Source organism: Bombus affinis, chromosome 14, assembly GCF_024516045.1.
Source record: "Bombus affinis isolate iyBomAffi1 chromosome 14, iyBomAffi1.2, whole genome shotgun sequence".
Lineage (NCBI taxonomy): Eukaryota > Metazoa > Arthropoda > Insecta > Hymenoptera > Apidae > Bombus > Bombus affinis.
The window spans coordinates 11,104,253-11,126,005 of record NC_066357.1 but is presented as its reverse complement, the minus strand read 5'-3'; the positions used below and the strand labels follow the sequence as shown (position 1 = coordinate 11,126,005).

At 38.6% G+C, this 21,753-nt stretch overlaps 3 protein-coding genes across 5 annotated transcripts in view; 2 read left to right on the top strand and 1 right to left on the bottom strand.

The window, feature by feature from the left end:
• Window positions 1-2,162: 2,162 nt before the first annotated feature.
• On the top strand, window positions 2,163-8,315 carry LOC126924034 (homeobox protein ceh-19-like). The gene is made up of 4 exons (XM_050738099.1): window positions 2,163-3,375; window positions 3,746-3,904; window positions 6,569-6,672; window positions 7,735-8,315. Exons 1-4 carry the CDS (start codon window positions 2,931-2,933, stop codon window positions 8,038-8,040), a joined length of 1,014 nt encoding a protein of 337 aa, XP_050594056.1. The 5' UTR covers window positions 2,163-2,930; the 3' UTR covers window positions 8,041-8,315.
• Window positions 8,316-8,662: 347 nt separating this feature from the next.
• LOC126924057 (uncharacterized) lies at window positions 8,663-9,682 on the bottom strand (the record flags this gene model as incomplete). Its single annotated transcript, XM_050738147.1, has 1 exon — window positions 8,663-9,682. A coding segment is annotated over one exon (942 nt), but the record flags the coding sequence as incomplete, so codon positions are not given.
• Window positions 9,683-10,818: 1,136 nt separating this feature from the next.
• LOC126924012 (disintegrin and metalloproteinase domain-containing protein 10) overlaps window positions 10,819-21,753 on the top strand; it is an 85,811-nt gene continuing 74,876 nt past the window's right edge. For all 3 annotated transcript variants that reach the window (XM_050738013.1, XM_050738011.1, XM_050738010.1), the window contains exon 1: window positions 10,819-11,653. In XM_050738013.1, coding sequence (XP_050593970.1) covers window positions 11,575-11,653 — 79 coding nt within the window. In that variant the 5' untranslated portion in view covers window positions 10,819-11,574. The remainder of the gene's footprint in view (window positions 11,654-21,753) is intronic.

The window sequence follows — 21,753 nt, the reverse complement described above, 5'->3', positions numbered from 1 at the left end:
TTTCTTTCAAAAGTTCTTCTTTCCCGCGTTGAATCGTCTCTTCGTATTCTATTCTATTTCGCACGTTCTATTTCAGCTTCGATATATGAAAAGTAAAATTTTGGGGAATTAATTTCGAAATTCTCGAGAACGTACGAACATGCGTCTTATCCCTGTGCAGCAAGCGGGGTGTGGCATGGATAAACCCTCCGTTTCCGTGTGTGAAAACGTTCCATGGCAATTTGTGGGCGCGTTAGTACACCCTCCTTTTCTCAGGTGTTTGATTGATCGTTTCAATTATGTGGCGCAGCATGCATCGAACGCAAAAGTAAAGTTCGTATCGGTAGGACGATCGTCCATTCGGCTATTTTCATCGAACTTTGTACAAACGAGATAACAGTTTCATTGGGAAGTTTTGTCGTCCGAGTACTTCTTATACGTATAGTATGCACGCGGCAGCGGTAAAAGATACATGTATTTCGTATATTTTGTTATTTATATGGTATAAGAAACGCGCGAACAACCAGTTCTGTCGTACAGACGCGAATTGTTGTACGGCCCTGGCAAAAATAGACGACAATCTTTTTCCCAAATATTTTGAAAGACGTTTTAAGGGTCCATAATGGTTTCTTGGAAGAACCGTAGATACATGTCCGTGAAATTCCGTGTTCGTCGACCATATCGTTACTTCCTCCTTTCACACCTAACGAAAAGACGATGCACGGCATTTCGTTTCATGTAACCGGTACTCAATATTTGTTCTCGTCACTTGCACGCTTAAATTGTTCAAGTATGCTCACAAATGACACATAAAAAGCACCATGTTCCTTAAGAAATCGTAACTGTTAGTTACCAACTGTACTTCTATCGATCTTTAAACAAAAATTTCGTATTCTATCATTGCGGTACAATTGTACAGGTCATTGTTTCGGGGGAGAAACTACTTTCTCTATTCTTCTTATACCTTTCCGAATAAAGAATCTTTTTAAAATCGAAGCGACTAGAATAGAACGAATCGATGATGCAAATGCACGATGAAAGGTACGCGCGATTGCCAATGGTCCCTTCGGCGGTTGTAGCATGAAATTCGATAGATTTACGATGTGTAAGGAGGAACATTGAGATCGGACCGGTGTTGGTCGGAAACTAATGGTACCGCTTTTGCCAGAAATGCTCGACATTTTCAGCATCTTATCTAAACAGAAATGGCTCGATATGGTTCGATGAAATGAAAAGTTGCAAACTTCAAATTTCTTTACAACTTAGTTCGTAGTAATTGGCACTTTGAACGTTGCTTACACGAGACAACTAGATACAACGGTGTTTGCCGTATTAGGAGCGATAAGGTACCCGAGTTTTTATAAGATATACGAATTTGATAGAAATTTTGCACGTTTATACGGGACGCGTGATACGAAAATTCTTTTTCGCGCTGTTTAAAGTATCGATAAAATATCTAAACCTGCCGGTGAGAACCACTGTAAGAAGTTTGGTAAACGCGTGAAGAAGTGTTTTGCGGTACTTTTTCACGTCGTTCTCTGTATGGCAGAAGCGTTTATCCATAGCCGTAGAGTAGAGTGTACATACATATATGGGATAGAGAAGGAACCATTAGTTTGCTGACATAAAGCCCTGAAATAGAGGGGTCGAAGAAGGCGGACGCTACGGAAGAGCATGCGCTTCCAAGAGCCAATCGCAGCTTCGCTTTCTGATCCCTGATGAATTCTTTTTCGGTAGATGAAGTTTGCTACTGCGCATATCACCCTATTAAACTGTAATGTATAATATCTTGGATATATCTTCGAGATAGTGTACGTAAAGATGACAATGACGATGTTCTTACATCGAATTGCGTGATAGTGATATCACGTAAAATAGAATTTCACGTTTTACGATCGTCTTAAGATAAATCCGCGTTTCGAACGGTCAATTAACGATTTACGTAAAACGAGCGACGCCAGAAATGGAATCTGGATACCAGAATGGAATGGAATGGAAATGGAAAATTGGATTTTATATTCGCTCAAAACTATCGATACAGGCTAGCGGTGTATCGCGGTACGGTATCGTATTTATTTTAATCATATTTTATTTTCTCTTTCTTTCTTCTTCTTTCGATTTATTTTAAATTCGATGAATTTAAGATGAAAGACAAATCCTTATGCACGCATTTGCCGAAAAATATGGTTATTGCGTGTAGAATTCAAGAGGCTTAAACTCGTAGGTTGCAGAGGAATATGTATTGCTCGCGTATCAGACGTCGAAGGGTAAATCGGGAAGGAAGAAACGTCTGAAAATGTTTAGCAGCAGGATAGGTATATCGATTTATCGCGGTATATGATAGTAAAGCAACGTTAAACCAGTGTGAATAAGCTTTTGACCCCTACTCCGATCAGGTAACAGAAACAAGTGGGGGTTCCTGGTGCGAGATGTTAGTCCAGCATCGCGAGATGACCTTCCCTCAGGAACTGATGGTGGGGAAGCTGGGAGGTTCTTCTGGACCACAGACACGTGCCACCTGTCATACATATCGAAGTACTTGCTTTCGAAAGGTCGAGAGGCCGATTAGCCGTCGATTAGATGTTCGATGCGGTGCAAAGATTAACCGAAGATAAGTTTAATGAATATCGTGTTTTAAAGTAACGTATATCGAATCGCAAGTCGTTTAACGTTTAACGTTTGACGTTTAACGAACGGTACGATGAAATCGTTGTTACATTAGACTGTGTTAAAATACGAACGTACCAGTGTATAGAAATTGGTAGTCGCTGTTTTGAACAACGATCTACCTTGTGATCGTCGTAGAAAATGTGCACTACGTGAAATAGTTTCGAAAAAAAAAAGAACCGTGAAATGCAATTTGTAAATCAAGCTTGGTGTTATCGAGCATTTCGAATGCGTGCTTAGGTCGGCTGAAATTAGAAATTAAGAACTTGGAAATAGAAAGTCCAATGACATTACCGACGATGGAGCTTTATCAAAATCACAGTAAGGCGAGCGATGAGATCTATGATCTGCGACGGTCGTCCGTGAAACAAGATATGAAAGAGATTCGCTTTGTCGATAACGTTTACGAGCGAACGAGGGATGATCGCGAACGATTCGCGAAAACGCCAAACAACCATCAAGATACGATGGAATGTGCATCCGATTCGAGTAGCGAAAGTTACAAAGAGATTCGTAGGAAGCAAATAGAAAGAAAAAATTCGTCACCGGTTGCCGCGGCTAGTGCCTTTACGATCGACAACATTCTTGGCAGACGCGAAACGAAAAATATCCAAGTACCTTCTAATTTAAATTATTCCGATGACAGAGAAGAAGATCAAGAAGAAAGAGAGGCGAAAATGGAAGAAAATCAGTTTATCAGACCAACAGCCGTATCAGCTACGCAATCCGGTAAAACGATTATAACAACAAAGTATTAATTCCTTCCCTTGTTCTCTGCTATCTCAGCGGATTGATTATTTGTCGGATTTAGAAAAGCGGATAATATATTTTGTTACACCGCGAGGATAAACTCGTTTGTTTACATTCGACTCTGGTTATTTATTATGCAAAGTTATCGTGTCTAGGCTTAATATTAACGATTTGAAAGAATTTTGGAATATTGTAAAATCCAATGTTTTACAGTCTCTCGATAAGAATGAATCTTCCCGCAAAGAATCAGCCAAGTATATTGTAATGGATATAGACAAAGGATCAGAAAAACTGATAAAAAGAAGTAAGGAAAAATCACAAGCTCGCAATAAATTATTTGTTTTTACAGATATGAACACAGGATTATACGCATCGGCGGGATTATCGTATTCGGAAGTCACACTTTCGGATCCTTCCGCGTATTCGGCGACATCCCTTGCTTCTGCATCCATTTTATATAACAGTTGGTTCGCTCAATCAAAACCTGGCCAACTGTTTGGTCTACAAGGTGAGTTCGGCCAAAATCTGTCGTACCAATCCCAATCGTTGTTATATGTTCAACTAGGTTAAAAATTGAATCGCAAATTATGCAACGCGACGTGCCAATTTCTACCACGATACCAGAAAATTATAACTTATCAAATTTTCCGTCGAAGCATAAAACGTTCGGGAGCAATTCCTTTTTATTACGACAAAAGATTCTAATTACCTGTTCGTAATAACTTATCGGCGTAATTCCATTTTCGCGAACAATGCCGAGAAAAGCGAAATCGGTGAGTTCTTTCTCGGCTCAAAGGGAATATCGGAGATTACTCGAGGCGTCTATAGTAACAGCTTTTCGACACGCGAACGTCACATTAACAGCTAGGGTGTTGTATCCCCTTAATTTTGCTGTATTACCGGTCAGGTGTAAAATATTTCGTTGTTCGAACATCGAGCTTTTGTTATTTTTGTATACTGAATTGTTTAACCTTGTTCTCTCGTCTAACGTACTAATATTCGGATATAGAGCATAGAGATTTCGGATATGCCTTTCGAGGAATGTTACGAAAATATTGCTTGTGCCGAGCAAACCAGGTACATGTAAAGAAAGAAAGAAAGATTGCTAGATTTCGAAATAGTATGCGTCTATCTACTTGATCAAAGTTACATACGTATAAATACACACACACACACACACACATATATATATATATATATATATATATATATGTATATATATTGTATAAAATTACGGAAATTCATAGCTGTTGCAGCAAACAAACGTGAGCGGACAAACTTGTCATTGTCTATCGCGTTACTCGTCGATCTACATATGATACATACTTAAGCAAGTTTCTTTCATATCGTCTTCGTATGACTGTGAAAATAAGCGAATAATATACGTCGGAGACTTCAATCCGCCATCGTTGTTTCTCTTCTTTCGCTACTATCCGCCATGCTGTTAGAAGCCCATTTATCAGCGACGTTACTCTAACTACCTTCCGGAGAAGTGCTAAATGTCTGCGTACACTCGTAAATCTTTACTCCGTCAGTTTTCTTTCTTCGTCGCTACGTTCCCTTTTTGGCCAATAGTTTCTGGACTTCTAGGAAATATGATCAATTCGCACGAACGATTCATTCCGATTAATCGAAACGAGCGTCTATTATGGCAATTCGATTAATTCGAATAGACGCGTGAAAGTCGATTGATTCGTGCAAGCGTAACGACTTGAATAAAGTTTCGTTCCGAACAAACATAATCATAAATATATACATATAACTTAATGTTAACTAACGCTAAATAACAAATAACGTTTCTTGTTTTCACCTAAACCATAGTATTTTTTCATTTTCTCTACTTTCCTATTCGTAATTTCATTGTATCTTTTTTCTTTCTTCCTTTTTTTTTTTTTTTTTTTTTTTTGTTCAGTTTAGTTTCCTTGAAAATGTGTTTTATTTATAGTTTAAACATAGAGAGAAGGGAAGTCGTAGATGTATGGAAAATTGCCAAGAAGCAAAGCATTGCTATTTGTAGCAGTCTTCGATACGCTCGAAAGATTTACAAGAAAATACAAAAGGTCTTGTGTGCAAACATGCGACATCTATTTGTTGGTTTAGAGTGTAAGGGCCGAGTAGCTAACTGAACATTAAACAAGGGGAAAAAGAAGAAGTCTCTATTTCTATGTGAAGTCATCGCGATTTTCAGAATTCCAGGATAACCATTTTACCAGAAACGATTATAACCGTTTCACGAGAGTGGTAAATGTCAAAAAATTATATTTCGAAACGACCGTTACGATTTCTCCATTGACATCGTCAATATATAATAGGTATCCGTTATAAAGTTGGAAGGTTTTCGATCTCATTGTATCGTCATATACGATCGAATTCTTGCAAATAATAAAGTAAGCTATTTATGGTTTATTCAATTTCATCGGAGAGCATGAACGAAAAATGTACATTCTAACGTACATTCGAATATTAAATCAACGTGTACGTTTAATTAAGTAATCATTTTTTATTAAGATTGTATTATATTTTTAACATTTGTAAACATAAATTTGTAAAATTTAATCGCTGTTAAGCCTATTTATCCTATTTGTATATACATACGTACTTGAAGCAACAATGAAGTTGTTAGCGTGAAAATTGTACAATTACAATTAATACGTTCTCTTTGTGTATTTTTTTATGTCAGATATACCGCAGTGTCGTATTATCTAAATGTGACTAACAACGGTATAATACCTCATATAACCCCTTGAACGGAAATATGTGGAACTTCTTTGCACTATAATGATAATCGCATCCAAACGTTCCTCGGTATAAACTGTTTGTCCAGCTCTTTGCCACATTCTGCCTCGTATTGACAGTAAGATGTCACACGTTCCTCAAACAATCCCACATGTTTTAGACACGCTTGGTAACTCTAGTCGTGGTCCAATGAGCAGGCCGAATCGAAGAAAGTGGTAATTGAGTACAAGCTGGCAAAGTTAGTGAAACAATTAAGAGACATGATTATAATGTTAAATTTTTATTATCACGACTATAAATCTTCGAGAATGTCAACTGTCATCTCTTTGGACGTGCATAGTCAATTTAATACTTAATTTCACTGAAATTCTCATGCTTACAATTAGAGGAAGATATTCCTATCCTTTTAAATACTGTGAAATATTAAACGTTTTAGCGCCCAAACCGAGTGGAAGACGATCCAGAAAACCGGGGATCGACAGAAAACCACGTCAAGCGTACAGTGCGAAACAGTTGGAAAGACTCGAAGCGGAATTTAAGGTATATTAAATGTATCTTTCAATTAAGATATTTAACAAATGCATAAATAATTTTACTTTTGTTGTTTCATTGCACGCGCGCAACAATCGCTTTATTAATTTCATCATTATCAAAAAGAAACTTTCGACTAAGAAGGCTACGGGGTACTAACTTTGTACAAGTTGTTATCATTTAGAAAACATTTTTTCGTTTTCACCTACCATAAGCAACGAACAAACTTACAGATTTTCTTCTACAGATATCCCATTTAAAATTCAACAAATTGTTGTTAAATCGTTAAATTGTTATCGAAATTTCAGAAAGTAAACTACCATACTGTGTCGGATACGAATCCACGACACGAACGTTCTTATTACAAAAGAAAAAGCTAGTAGATAATTAAAGATGTCAACAGAGATAAGCTGGCAACTTTTTCTTTCTCTATTTAACTTAGATATGTTCGTAATTCTAGAAAATAATTATGAGCAAACTTCACGGTTGACTAAAATTTGTACAAAACAGTATCCATCGTGTAAGGTGTAAACATTAAACCAATTGACCTATACTTTTACACACGTGCTAAGAAAACATATATTCCTATACTAAATATTTTCTGTTTAACCGTTTACTAACGTCAAAAAATTCACGCGAGTTTCGAAATGTCATTCTCTCAACGATCCTCGGTTTGTCAAATATCTTTTTACGTTATTTATCTTGTCGAGAATTGTGGCCAAATTCACAGCTTTAAAATAAGCTAAAACAAGTGGTTTGCACTTTGAATATTCGCATCCCTCCTTTCGATTAATTAAAATGTCGATACAAAATAGTATAAAATCTCGACACTGTGGCTTTATTTCAGACGAAACATGCCCCTTAAATAAGCGATAACTGAAGTGAAATTTTCCATATGGGTTTTATAACTGTTTAAATGATAACGATGATAAAGGCAACATTTCCAAAATATTGGATTTCAAATAATAATTCTCTATGAAGATTCTATCTTATCTATAAAATTGGTTCGGTTGTTAGGAACTATAGAGTTGCAATCTATAATAAAAGTTAATAGGTACGTTTCTTTTGTAGATCGACAAGTATTTAAGTGTGAGCAAACGAATGGAACTGTCGAAATCCCTAAATTTGACAGAAGTACAAATAAAAACATGGTTTCAAAATCGTCGCACCAAGTGGAAGAAACAACTTACCTCCAGATTAAAGATTGCCCAAAGGCAAGGGCTTTTCCCATCGGCATACTTTCCACCAGCTCAGTACTCTTTATTACCGTACTATACTACGCCGCTTGTGTTTGGAACTTCGGCGTCAGATGACGCCAATATTAACGCGATGGCGATACCATCACGATCTGTGGCATCATCGCCGGATGCTGTTTGAACGAATATCGATTCGAACTACTTAGCCGACACGAGACACGAGCGCGAATCAAGTGCAATGTACCTCGTCTATGGTGCGATTAAGACTCGATTTCTCTATCCAACGTATATACTTACGATGATTTCATACTGACGATTGAAGACATGCTGGACGTCTAAATAGTTCTAATTGTTAGTTAGACAGCTGTAAAATACAAATTTATGTTGCCAAAAATGCATGAGGTAAAAATTTTGTGTACATAAATTACAACTACAATAAATGAAACATTAAAAGAATCTTTGCTTGTCTCGGAGTATGATGTATCTGTTGAACGCTCAGTGGAAGAAAGTTAAACGACGAGGGAAAACACGAAGATTAAGCTATCCAGAATAAAAACATTTCCCGAGAATCAAACTAATTTATTTATACGGTATTATAAAATATATGCGAGAAAGAAGAATTACACACGGCTGTGTTTAAGTTATAAATAGTATTAGGTAAGATACCTAATGCTACGTGCGTAGGAACGTATGTATGTCTTCCTTAAATCAAACGAAGAAAGGACTTTTCTTAGGTGCTTTATAAGAAACTTCGTCGACAAACGAAGTTTCAAATCTTCAGCCGTACGGACCTGTGAAACTGAATATCTTTTTATCAAATAAAAGGTTTCTTCGTTTGTCATCGAGTTTTTTTTTTTTTTTCTTTTTCTTTTTTAATCATTTTACGTTAGATTAGCGTCGGTTACGCAGTTGGCCCCACGCTTTGTTCTACATTGTGGTATATTATTATGTTTCATCGATTTATCTGTTCCGCAAGCGACGGTTCGTACTTTTGGATACGCGGGAAATTTTAATCTTGGAAGAATATTAATCTTCTTTTTGAGCTTTAACTTCGGCCTTGACCTTTTGCTCTTTTTTTTATCAGGGTGCAGAGTACCCATATCGCGCATTTTTACCTTAACGGATGACTGTACGGTTCTAACATGCATAGTTGGGCTACAACTTTTGTCACAGGTTAACGTTTCTTTGGTAGAAGCTTGTATGGACATATGGAACTTTCCTATCTTAGACATTGCTGCCGCGATCGCCATTGTGTTTTGAGCGCATAGATAACAACAGCTTTTGGTGAAATCTATCCCTAACTCGGAAGCACGATCATCGATTACTTTCTCTTCCTGATCCGTTTGAAACACACGAACAGGTGGTTCAGAAACATCTTTCTTTCTCTTCTTCTTCCTCTTCCTGACTTCCTTTGCACCTTTCGATTCGTCGTATCTTTCGTCCTTCTCTTCTCTCGAGGTTTCCCTAACTACGTCTTCGTGTTGTACCGGAGAAACGCGACGTTCTTCGTATCGTATCGGTGAAACACTACGTTCTTCGCTAAAAGTAGTCTTTTTCTTTTTCTTCTTACGCTTCTTACATTCTTCTTTCAAACGTTTAAAGAAATTTGACTTGGATTTGCCCGCTCTGACTATCTTAGCTTTTTTCTTTCCGCAACACTGGGTACACCATTGGTAGATCCTCTTAGCTGCATTATCAGGCCTTTTGTTGGCCGTAGAATTTGCAGTTTGGACGTTCTCTCTTCCCCCTTCTTCCCTTCTTTCTTTTCCTCGAATTTTCCGAGAATTCGTACCTCTTTCCGATACTGGTTGTGCTGTTACGGGACGAAATTAATAATCTAATAAAACAGAATTATGTTTTATGCGATAAATTTACTTGAACTGTATTCCGATGAATTTCGCGCAACGCTCTGTGCAGGTTTAAAACCATTTCTTTCTTCGTTATTCCGTCTATTATATTTCGGATATTGATTTATATTTGCAAATTGAATCTCTGACATCGTTGTTAATGAACGAGACAGATCGGTATAGTATACCCTTTTTACCGATCTCATTAGGTTACATTTTAATTACGGAGACTGGTATTATGGATCCAACGATTAAATTACAATTAATCGATATTGGATGCATCTTTTCTGTCAAGAAAAGGTCGCATTCCCTTCTATATGAAAATTTGCATATTTTTTATTCTGTATAGCTTTCGCAAAGATAATTTTATCAACGATGAAAGGTTAGTTTTTTATTTGTATAGTTACATTTCTATCTATTATAATATATACAAGAATTATTAGTAAGAAAATTATTTACCGAAATTTTGTGCAAATGAACAACGAATCATGTTGCGATAGGTGATATTAAAATTTGGTCCATATTAGGATTTTAAAACTCCCGGTTATATGAGAACTCGAAGGGCGCCCAACCACGTAAATGTAAAAGTTTCTATTTCCGCATAAGCTTGGCACGCGTATTTTTATCAGAGAGGAAATTTACTCTCTGTCATCGTCTCGTGCTTTGAAAACATTTCCATTAGTTTACGGATTAATTATCAATTACTATTTTATAAAGCAATACGATAATTCGTGTCTTGTATCTGTTTACGTTCATTCTCCTTCAATATGATGTATTTTTAACGGCTGCCGAAGAGCATGATATAGAAATTAAAATTGACGATAAAATTTGTGTAAAAATGCCTGTACTATTATTTAATATGATATGTACAGGAATATTTATTTCGATGTTAGACGCATGTTTGCACGCGATAAAGAATTATATAAGAAACGATTATGCTGAACCAGGCTGAACGTTTAACGCCACTGGTTGTGCGATCGTGAACGCGAATGACGTCGTGCGTTTAGGATAGCACGTATGGAACGAAGTGGTACGTGTCGCCCTCTGACGATAGAGCGACAAACCAACGGTACATGATAAACGAGACAGGGGAATCAAAGTCGCAGCGGTGGTAGGACTGTCAGTGGCAACGGTGGCGACTAGCCGATGTCGTGTGTGTGTTTTGTTGCTGATGCGATGCGTCAGCTAAATCTCGAATCATCTGGTAAAAGAGTGTGAGATAAAGAGCGGTCAGCTGTTACGACGATTGTGAGACAGCGAGGCCAAACGAATGGCAGAGAAGTAAGTAGCGAAGAAATATAGGAGGAACGAGAAAGTCGAATATCGTGCAACGGAAAAAAGGTTACGAGGGGCGGATCGTCGATGGTAAGGACTGTCCGCGTGCAAGTGATAATATCGGTGGAAAACGATGGCGTAAGTTGGTCAGCTCTGAACCGAGACGTGCCGTGTGTCCTGTGTGCCGTGGCCGTCCGTCATTTTCTCTCGGTTCCCGAACGACGCGTGTGATTAGGTTGCTCCGTAAAGTCGCGCGCGCCAACAACAGTACGCGTTCCTAACGTAACGTAACGTCAGTGAAAACACCATCGAATGTGTGCTGCTGTGTGCCCGATCTAGTTGCTATGCAGGCTGAGTGCTGAATACACTGGAAATATTGGTTGGTCTTTGATCACGGTGCATCGAGTGTACGAGGCAACGTTTCGTCGGTTGTCTTTACGTCGCGTTCCCCGTATCGTCTTGTTGGAACTGTTGCCGATTACCACTCGCTATTTCCTCGCGTCGTCGCGTTGTTGTTTTGTTTATTGTTGTTTGCGCGTATTCGCGAGGTGGTGCCAATATCTAGCCAACGACGTCTAATCGTGGGAGAGAATATGGTTACGATGATCAGTGATACGTGTGGATATGTTCTTTTTCTCCTGTTGCTGTTGCTGGTTCCTTATATCGAAAGCGGTAAGCGTATATAAATTTGATTTGCTTCGTGCTCCTTGACATACGTTGAATCATAACGATAGAAATTAGTTAAAATCGTTAATCGCGCATCGATAGATCGGTATTTCGCGCAAAATGCACGTTCTTATCTTACTTCTCGTCTAGCCTGCGAAGTGTGCTATTGGCCCGATGACATATGCATACGCGCCTATCTATGCCCATATACATGCACAAATATGCGCGGATCCGCATCCGTGTCCCGTATGCGTGTGTGTCTCGTCCGTCTCCACGTCTCATGAATCATCCTTTCACGAAGAGCGCGTCTCGCACATTTCTCTCGAATTCTTTCAAAGGAAAATCAAGTGCGGTGCCTGTTTTTTGAGAACGCCTATACCTTTTCTCTTCTTTTTTTCTGCATTAAAGCGAAATTGTCGACCATGCGAAACCGTATTCCATACATACGCCGCTTCTTCGTGTCAATATACGATTTTGTCAGTTTTTATATACTAAAATTACACTCTACGGTTATAAGATACAACAAAGGTTGAGCTCGTTATGCGTCTTAATCTTTGACAAAGAATTTTTTTAAAACTTGAAGCACGGATTTCCGTTCTATTTCTAAGAACGGAAAGACACACTAAGCGGATTTTTCTGACTCACAATGAATTCGTTGAAATCATAGATAACGTTTCTTCGAATATTTATATCGGAGACTCGTAGACCGTGACAAGTACGGTTTATCTTTCTAATTTTCCAATTTAATTTAATACGTACGTATATATTAAATACGCGCGTGCGCGCGCGCGCGCGTGTACACATACATGTATATGTATATATCGCGCATTGGAAAATCATTTATTTATCGGGAATTTTCATTCGTAGATTTTTCGACCTACATCGGCGAAGAATTTCTGTGTTTGATAAAGAGAGACACTCTTCTCCAGAGTGTAAATCGTAAAATTACCCCCGCCGGAAGTTCCAATTAAGGACCACTAGCTCACGTATGTGATGGTGATACTAGTTATATACTGGCGAGTGCGCCGCTACGTTATCTATCTGAAACTAAAAGTCAAGCAGAAAAAAAGAGCGAAACTATTAGAGATTATTATATTAGAGAATCGCAGTTAAAATGTTTAACGATTTTGCGTCGAATTTGATACGACTTTGATCTTTATAATGTGTAAAAAGCGTAATTCACATGCACAGTAACGCGTTACATGTATTTAGTAAGTCGAACACGCTGAATGACGATGAGGATATTAGCAGCTGCCGATAAAATGGGTAACTAATATTTATTAGTTTGACGTATGATAAAACGTTGAAAAAATATCCATCCATTTTGATTGTCTCGATTCGAAATGGATTTTCTTAGGTTAGCGTCCGACGGCAAAGGGAAATGAGTTATCGCTATCGTGGAATATTTTTCGGGCAAATTCCGATTGCCAAGGAAAGAAGGGAATGCGAGCAAAATGGGCGGCATCGGTTCGCGCAATGCATCTAGAATATAAAGACGCAGTTAACCGTGATAGGCAAGTCGTTTTGTTGGCCCCGGGGCCATATCTCAAGGACAAAGGATCGATTTTTCTTTTCCCAAGTTTTCAATTCTTCGGTGAAACTATCTTACGATGCCCGTAGAAAGCTGTAGCGACTTTGGCAAATCTTTAAGCGCGGCACGTTGCGGCCATCTTCGTATATTTCATTCGAGAAATTGCGTTGGCCTTTGGAAAATGCACGATCGAAAATTGAGTAACATAAATGTTTCGCGTCGGAAATTTCACGTAACATTTTTCGCGTAGTTGTTCCACCTAAGACAAGACTTTTTAGTTTCAGGACGGTCTAGAAACGTAGTAACCTTTCGTGCAGCTTCGTTGCTACGTACGCTATCGAATACAACTCGGACGATGATAGATCGTCCCTTCGGCTAGATCGTATACTTATTTTATTTAAGTAGTTTATAAATCACACGCGCACGAGCAATGGTTTTACGTCCAATAAAATTTTATTTTATCTTACAAATTAGTAACTTTACTTCGAGTTATTTCAACGTGCATTTTTCGCGCCCAATGCCAAAAATGCGCTTCGTCGAATTACCTCGAATTACGCGTGCAATCTACAATTAAGAAACGAGTATATGCCAACTTTTTCCGTTTAATAATTCGATTTGTTTATAGGAAAGTTGTTGGTTTCGGCAAGTAGATACTGAGAGACGGATTCGATATTCGTACTGCGGTTGTCCGTAAAGCAAGCTTACTGCACAAGTTCGATAGCGAATTCAGTTAGTTAGTCAGGTTCGGCTTCTGATTTCTAACGTAATTAACTCGGTATTAAGCCGTGGTTGTCTTGTTCATAGCAAATTCAAGATTATTACCTTGTCGTAGTATATAGATATGTCGGTTTTGCTTGCGCGTTTTATATCATGATATTTTTAGTATCGTGAAAGTCTCGTGTATACATACATGTATGTATATGTAATGCAATGTAATCGAGGATAACGCCAGGATAAGATTTGGATTAGATTTTTACATTTTTTTCAATGTATGGTCGTAGACGCTTGTGTCTTGTTTAACGAAAGAGAGGAAGAAAGAAAGAAAGAAAATGGTTTGCCATGTTATTGTTATTTTTTAACGGCTCTATTTCGTTGGTTGCGTGCGAAATCGCTGGTATCGCGGAAATTCTTTCGTTCTCGAAAAGGATCTTTTTGTTCGAATAACTTTTTTCCAGTTTGCCGATCATCAACAACTTCGTAATTGAAATTGAAATGCGAAAATAGCGTTGAAAAATATCCTGCGGAAGCCGGTTTCGGTAAGGTCAATGCTTTCGTGCGGGTTCTAGATGAGATAGACACGGCCGTGAACACTGCTCTCTCAACAGCGGGCGGTTTCGCGACGGAAACGTGACGAAACAGTTGTTATCCAGTTGTGTTGCATCACTTTTACCTCGTTGGACTTGTTCTTTGCGGACCGCGTGCTGCCGCGTCATCATCCAGGATATACGGATATATACATATGCGAAAGAATGAAAGTCCAATAGCGATAACGCCGCATCCCTTTGCCAAAACTCAAACTTTTCCGTCTTTCGTACGTTTCACCTTAGATCCCTTGCTTTTCATTCGATATTATCCAAAGGAGAACTACGCAAATACATTAAAATACCTTATAAATATATTCTACATGAATATAATATGTAGAATAAAAAACAGAGTTCAAATATTTTCGTACAAAAATAGGTTTCTTTCTAGAAACAAATTTATGGACTCTAGATCGTAGAAGATGAGAAGAAAATGTTTCTTTGTTATCGAAATGTCCTTTCGCGTAGTCTCTACTTGCCGCGTACCAAGCTTTTAGGTATCGATAGACTTCTATATGACTAAAATGGAAAGAAAATATAAAGATTTTCACGCATGTCGCTGTTTCAGTATTTTTTTAATTTTTTTAATTTTTTTAATCACGATGTAAACATATTTTTATTCGAAGCCAAAGAAGATATAGGCTTAATGCGTGGCTGGTAAATTGAGAATTGTCGTATCCGTAAGAAACTAACGATGAAGTAACAACAAAAATGAAACTAGCAGTTTGACAGTCTTTTGGCGCGCATACGCGATCGTAATTCGTAGATCTGTTTTCAACTTCCAAACAGATGGTTCGCGATTGATTCTCTCTGGACTGTTTCTCCTAAGTGGGTACTGTCACTCACCCTTCGCGCAAGCATTATCATACGTTCATAGAGCCACATGTCAGAACCAAACAGATGTTCTGTTCTTATAGTCACAGGGGTGTTAGATAGCGTAACCCGTACCTAATAGACTGTGCAACAAAGTTCCCCGTACAAACCTAGTCTCTGCGATTTTTTTCGATACATAGCCGGGTACATGGTTGAAAATTCGATAATTTGAGTTTACTCGTTAGCTTAGCCGTTTGCTTAGTCATTCGCTTAGTTAGATCAAGATCGGTCGAGTCTTAATTTCTTTTCTTGCTGCCACGTGTTTTCATATGATTTCAAAAATGGAAATGTCTATGCTAAATTTCTTAAAATATTTAATAAACGCGAAACAGAGTTTTATGGAAAATAACGGTGAACTGACTTGTACCATTAAAATATTATAATATCATAATATCGTTCAAAAGTGCAATAAATTTGAAAATGTATAATTAGTACAGCAAATCAAGGAGACCGAAGCGATCGTCTTTGTTCAGAATGTTTAGGAAGATGAACTTTAGGAGGAATTTCTGGGCAAGGATATAGAAGGATCCTGGAGAATTCAGAATTCCCGAATCAAGGGGATCTTATCTCTAAGGTATTCCGTGTTCGGGAATATAGAGGTGGTCGTCCTGAAACTTTCAACTCGGCATTCCTGGCACAACCGAGCTATTCGGCTTGGCTCAAGGAGCTACAGGGTTTACCCAAGGATATGCAAACACGTACGATAGTTCACCACCGTGTCAGATCGTATGGTCTTTTCGAGATTTTCAGCTTTTTGCATCGCATACAAGAGAATACTTCCAATTACGTGGTGGAAAAAGAAAAACGACTCTCGTTGTTACGCAGTTTGACGCGGTGTTTCTTTGCCCCGTCCGATCTGACGCGAAGCACCATGTAAAAAATCGGCCTGCGTTTTCGATTCGTAAAGATGGTGTTATTTTACTTGGATGGGTCACGACCGTCTAGGGGAGAAGTTCGCAAGGGAAAAGGCGATTGGACAGCTTTTGGAGACCGTCCAGATTTTTGATTAGGGCAGGTTCGACGGTGGCCAAGTTATCGGTGGCTCGTTAATCAACATCCGATTTACCGTCTGCCGGTGGAGCCGGCGCTCCGAGTTTCTAGGAAAACACGCAGTCGCGGAGTTTCGTTTTTTCAGGGGGAAGTTGTAAGTGAAAGGTCAGTCGAGCCGGGCGTGGGAAGAAAGTCTGAAAGGTAGTTTTTACTATCGAGCTGTTTTTCAGAAAATCGTGTTTCTCTTGTTAGATGCATTACGTTTACCCTAGATATTCGCCGATTTAAGTTTCGCCATTTTCCAGTCCGTTTTCGGATAAGAGTTGTATAGCGTGAGGAAAAGTTTTCTCGTTTGGCTATAATTCAAACTAGGTCCTGCGATTAGTCGCAATATTATCTGCCGCTGCGCAAAGTCTTTAAAACCGTAAAGAGTAGAAGAAAGTTTGAACCATCCATATTGGCATAAATAACATGGTGGTTAATACGCAGCTTAAAATTCTCACGATAGAACGGGAATATTTACCGAAAAGTTTCCTAATGCGAGCAAGAATTTTATAAATAGGAGAAACAACGTATTTCGTTGGGAACTTTAGAGATGTATATGTATATATATATATATATATATATATAGCTCTGTTTGTGTACGAATGAAAATTTTGAACGAAAAAATTCCGACGAAAGATCGACGATATCGGTGAGAAATGATTTTGCCCTTCGTGGCTGAATACCTGATGTACTTTGCGTGGAAAGACCGCGTATAGGTACCTAAGCACGATGGTACGTCCAGGATGAACGTCTCTTTCTACGATTACTCTCTATTCTACGCGAAATTAGATGTTGTCGATCTAATTGCTTGTATATATTTGCGTCGCAAATTGGTCATGGTTTACGCATATTCATATCGGAGATATCACGGTAGGTAAATTCGTTCGTCGATACGAATAAAGTTACGTACGACGAACGGCTATTTTCATTCGCGATGATTATATCGCACTGCGCAATGGTGTTGTACGGCCCTCAGGAAATAATTGTAAGTTTAATAATTCGTTTTCCCGCGGACGAAAGTGCATTTCATTCGAATAGTCGTGCGTTTGGCTTTCGATATGGAGCGATGGGTAAAGACTCGAACGATCGTCCACCGATATTCCAAATTTTTGATTGGGCGGTCGAGACGAAAATTGAGAATACTTAGCTAACGAATCTTAGCGACTAGTATCGTGATTATCAGAAGGATTTGAGATTTGTAATTTCCTTCTATTTCGAGGCGTTTATATCGAACGTGATTTTCTCGGCGAGGACAACGAGGATAAGAAAGGCTACGTTTACGCACTTTGTAGCCTACAAGTTGACGATCGTAAGTCAATCAACGGTTATTCGTTCCATTTTGCTTTCATGGTTATGCCGGCGAGGTTTCCTTCCTTTAATGTTATAATAGTCAGCCCGTAGATGTAATGGTCCGGGAATAATGCTCGAAAGTTCCTCGCCCATTCGTGGACTATCTGGCCGATATAAATCCTGTCTATCTCGTAATCGAAATCCATGCCGGCGGCACTCTCTTACCCCAATAAGAGATCCTTTGTTCTCGACTTAAATCTTTGAGTTTAACCGAGCAACCTTCTGCTTCTGGAATTCCCACGAGGACGAAACCCAAGAGAGATGTTACCTCAACGTTTTACGTATTTACGTATCCCGAGCGCAATGGTATTCCCCGCGTGAAGATTCCAGAGTCATTAGAAAGTAAGAAAACTGAGTTTTAGCCATTCAACTTTTCACGATCCGCTGAAATCGGACGCGACTAGTTCTTCTTGCGGTTTAACAGACTAGCGTACTGACTCACTGTAACGCGTTATTCGAAAGCGAATTGTTACCGACGTGTCCTTTAATACGCAGAGTTGCTGAAACTGCATTTTCATCACGAATGCAAACGTTTACGTAATAACGTTCCTCTGGTGAATCGCGTTCTGTAACTTTCGTAAGATAATCGTTGATACCGGCGTTACCGAGGATTACGCACGTATATTCGATGTACGGCCATTATAACGACGCGGAGCGTCTCGCGGTGTACGCGAAAGGCCAGGAAACACGTTGTCGAAGCTGATCGAGGCAGGTTAATTTTCTACATCCGTTCGACGATTGGCACACACGCTGTAAGAAATATCAACGTCGTAGATACGACCATAGGTGTTGCGATGTCGTGAACATAGTCACCGGTGCATTGTAAATTTCCGGTACGTGCCGCTTCCCGTTCTTCTTTGTTTGTCTTTACTGGTAAAAGCGTGGCGCGTCGATCGATCAAAATAATATCGGCTAATTCAACTTTGCGAGTTTCTCTGCTTCTTTTCTCGCTCTTGTCCTTTTCATTTCCTTCCTCCCCCTTCTACCCTGAATTTGTTGCTTCTATTATTCGCTCGCATTCCCAACCTTTTCCTCTTCGCGATTCGGAGTTGCAATAAATTGGTCTCCTATTATTTCTCCTTTCTCTCCGCTTAAGTCGTTCGAAAGCCGGAAACGAAATTTAACCGCCCTTATTACGGGGTCGTTATAACTTGCATTTTCGTTAATGCCCCTGAAAAAGCAGGTGGTTACGCGAAAGCCGACAAAAGTTGGTAAGAAATTAAAAGCACCGAAATTAATGCGGCAAGTTTCGCATGCGAGATAGTGCGACGCAAGAGTCTCCCAAGAGTCATGATACGAAACGAGCGTCGTTCCAAAAATGTCCAACTTAATTTAAAGATCGTACGACAATCGTGACTGCGATAATATCGAAAATTATCGAACGAAGATTCTTTAGTAATCCCAAGTCCGCGCTGTTCGATAAGCGCTTGCGTTCGTATTCTGCTTGTGCACTGTATACGCGGCTATTGCACCAGATAAAACCAGAAAATATGCCCGCACATCGATGTAACGCAATTTTCCATATCATCTGTTTAAATACACAAATACAGATATTTTCCGTTTTATGCGTTAATTATTTAACGTATAACAATTAAATTTGTCAGTGGTATAAAACACGATTACCGTGCGGTAAATCTTATATATTAAATTTTTATATATTTTATATGTATGTCTATATATTAAACCTATATTATATATAATATATTAGACCTTTATATATACATTAAATACCGATATAAATATGAAATAAGTTTTATTATATAATAACGTGCGAAGTCTTGTCGAAGATCTTGTTGTATCGATTATTTTAAACCTATTTTTCTTTTGATAGAAATCTTTCCCTCATTCGTATTTGCGATCGATCGTAACTTCTTGACGCATAAATTCGTCTTTTCTACGAGAATGCGTCGATATAATACTAGATAATTTATTTAGCCACTGTTGCAATCACCGCGAGGATTGTTATCAGGCGTTGCGTTTTTCCCCTTCCGTAGATGGTAAACACTATTCGAAAAGTATAGAAGCAACTATCGTATTTCCAATTATCCAATTTCGAATATTCGCACCGATAGGACTTAATTGTCTCACTTTGAATCGCAAGCCGCGAATGTTCCAAGTCGGTCGAGATTCGATAACACGATTCACCAACGAAGGATACGTGTCGCCTTTGTCCAAGTAATCGAGGTCTGTCCTATCTTTCCTCGCTATCTCCGCGCTGAAGATGTTCCATGACTATTCGCAAGCTCTGCCTTTTCTCTCTCTCTCTCTCTCTCTCTCCTCTCTTCTCTCTTCTCAATCTTCGCATCTTATTTTTTCAAACTGATTTCGTTTCTTGATTGCTAGTTTTTTCATGGATTTCGGTGTAACGAGCGTAGCGTTAAAATAAAGCTTTCCGTTCGATTCGTGGCATGCTTGAATTCTTTGGAATCGCGATAAACTCGCACTCTCGTTGTTTCGTACGGGCTAGACCTAGGTACGACGTGGATAAAACGACTTTTCGAATTTCCGAAAAACACAGAGATACGATGCAGGCAGCTGGATGACCGAAATGGACGAGTGATTCGATTTCAGTACATAGGGGATTGTGTCGAACGCTACTGACAGTGCGCATTTAATTAAATTTTTCTTTTTCTCTTGCTTCCTTCATACGTCTCTTTTTCTGTTTTTTTTTCTTCTTTTTTATTTTATTTTTCTCTGCCTCATGGTACGTATACACGATGATACAGTGCCGAAAGGGTTCGAGCGTACTTTCATCGATCGATACGGTTGCACTTTGCTCCCCAACGGAAATCTAGCATATTTTTTCCTTTCGGAATTTCGAAACTATCTTTCTTTTGTATAAGTTTCTCAAGTTTTACTTTTTTCGCTCTTTCTTTCGATTCTTCTAATTTTGTTAGTTGCGCTTTGAGGACAGCTCGATCAAAGTTTGAAGTTTGGGAGACTCGATGCTTGAAAGATATTTTTAAAATTTACTGTGTTTAAGAAGCGTAACGGTGATTTAGACGTTCAGTTACGCATGCTTTGGGTTTCTACAACGTGTAATACGACGCGATTTAAATTTCCTAATATCGAAAGGTCGCTGTATCAAAGAAGCCTGTAACTGTATTTAACTTGTATAAAGTTTCGATGGTTTACGTTCGATCGAGAGAAAGAAAAATTTTCTTTCAAAATTTCTTCGTTCGATTTAAAGTATAGATTCCTAGTTAACAGAAATGTTCTGGCTTGTTACTATAAATAATTCGTACACGTTGGACTCGGCAGGAATTTTTTCTAGCTCTATCGATTCATCTATCGTTCATCAATGAATATAATATCGTAGTGGAAGTTAATGTTACGGCAATCGATATGCCGTATGGCGAACCATCGAAACAGTTTGTAATTGCGTGCCGTTTGAAAACGAGTCAGGTCCGGTGAGTGTGGAAAACCGCACGCGCCTACAGAAAATCAATAACGCAGCCTCCGCGTGCCTGGCAAGAGAAGAGTTTTCCTCCTCTTCATGGAATACCATTGACAATGCATATCATTTTTTTCGTGATAACGGATATCCTTAGCGAGATATAATATACAGAATATATGATACAAATTATCCGATAGCTTCAAGTTCCTATCTTTTAATTATCGACTTAATACTTTCGTTATGCATAAGGAAACCTGCAGTTTTTAATTGGAAGCATTCGTTAGATCAATGTTTCAAAGACTTGAAATTTCTATCTTTTCATAACGATTTTTATTGACTTACGTAAACTTTATACAAACATTAGGCTTGTGGGATGTTTCACGAATTAATTTTACATATTTGAAAGGAAATATGAACGTATTTGTGCCTGTATGACTAAATTGGTTTCAAGTATTAGTCCTTCATTTTGCCAAATATTTTTAAAAACACCCATATTCTTTTTTTCAAATTTGTTAGTCAATTTTTTCGTCCCTTCCTTCCTTCCTCTCTCTCTCTCTCTCTCTCTCTCTCTCTCTCTCTCTCTCTCTCTCTCAAATTGTTTATTTTTCTTTGTTAGACA

Bases quoted from the DNA above. Each gene is read 5' to 3' on its own strand.
- LOC126924034 (XM_050738099.1), top strand. From the start codon at position 2,931: ATGACATTACCGACGATGGAGCTTTATCAAAATCACAGTAAGGCGAGC. The intron at 3,376-3,745 runs GTAAAACGATTA...TTGTTTTTACAG, and splicing joins CGTATCAGCTACGCAATCCG to ATATGAACACAGGATTATAC. The intron at 3,905-6,568 runs GTGAGTTCGGCC...TAAACGTTTTAG, and splicing joins CCAACTGTTTGGTCTACAAG to CGCCCAAACCGAGTGGAAGA.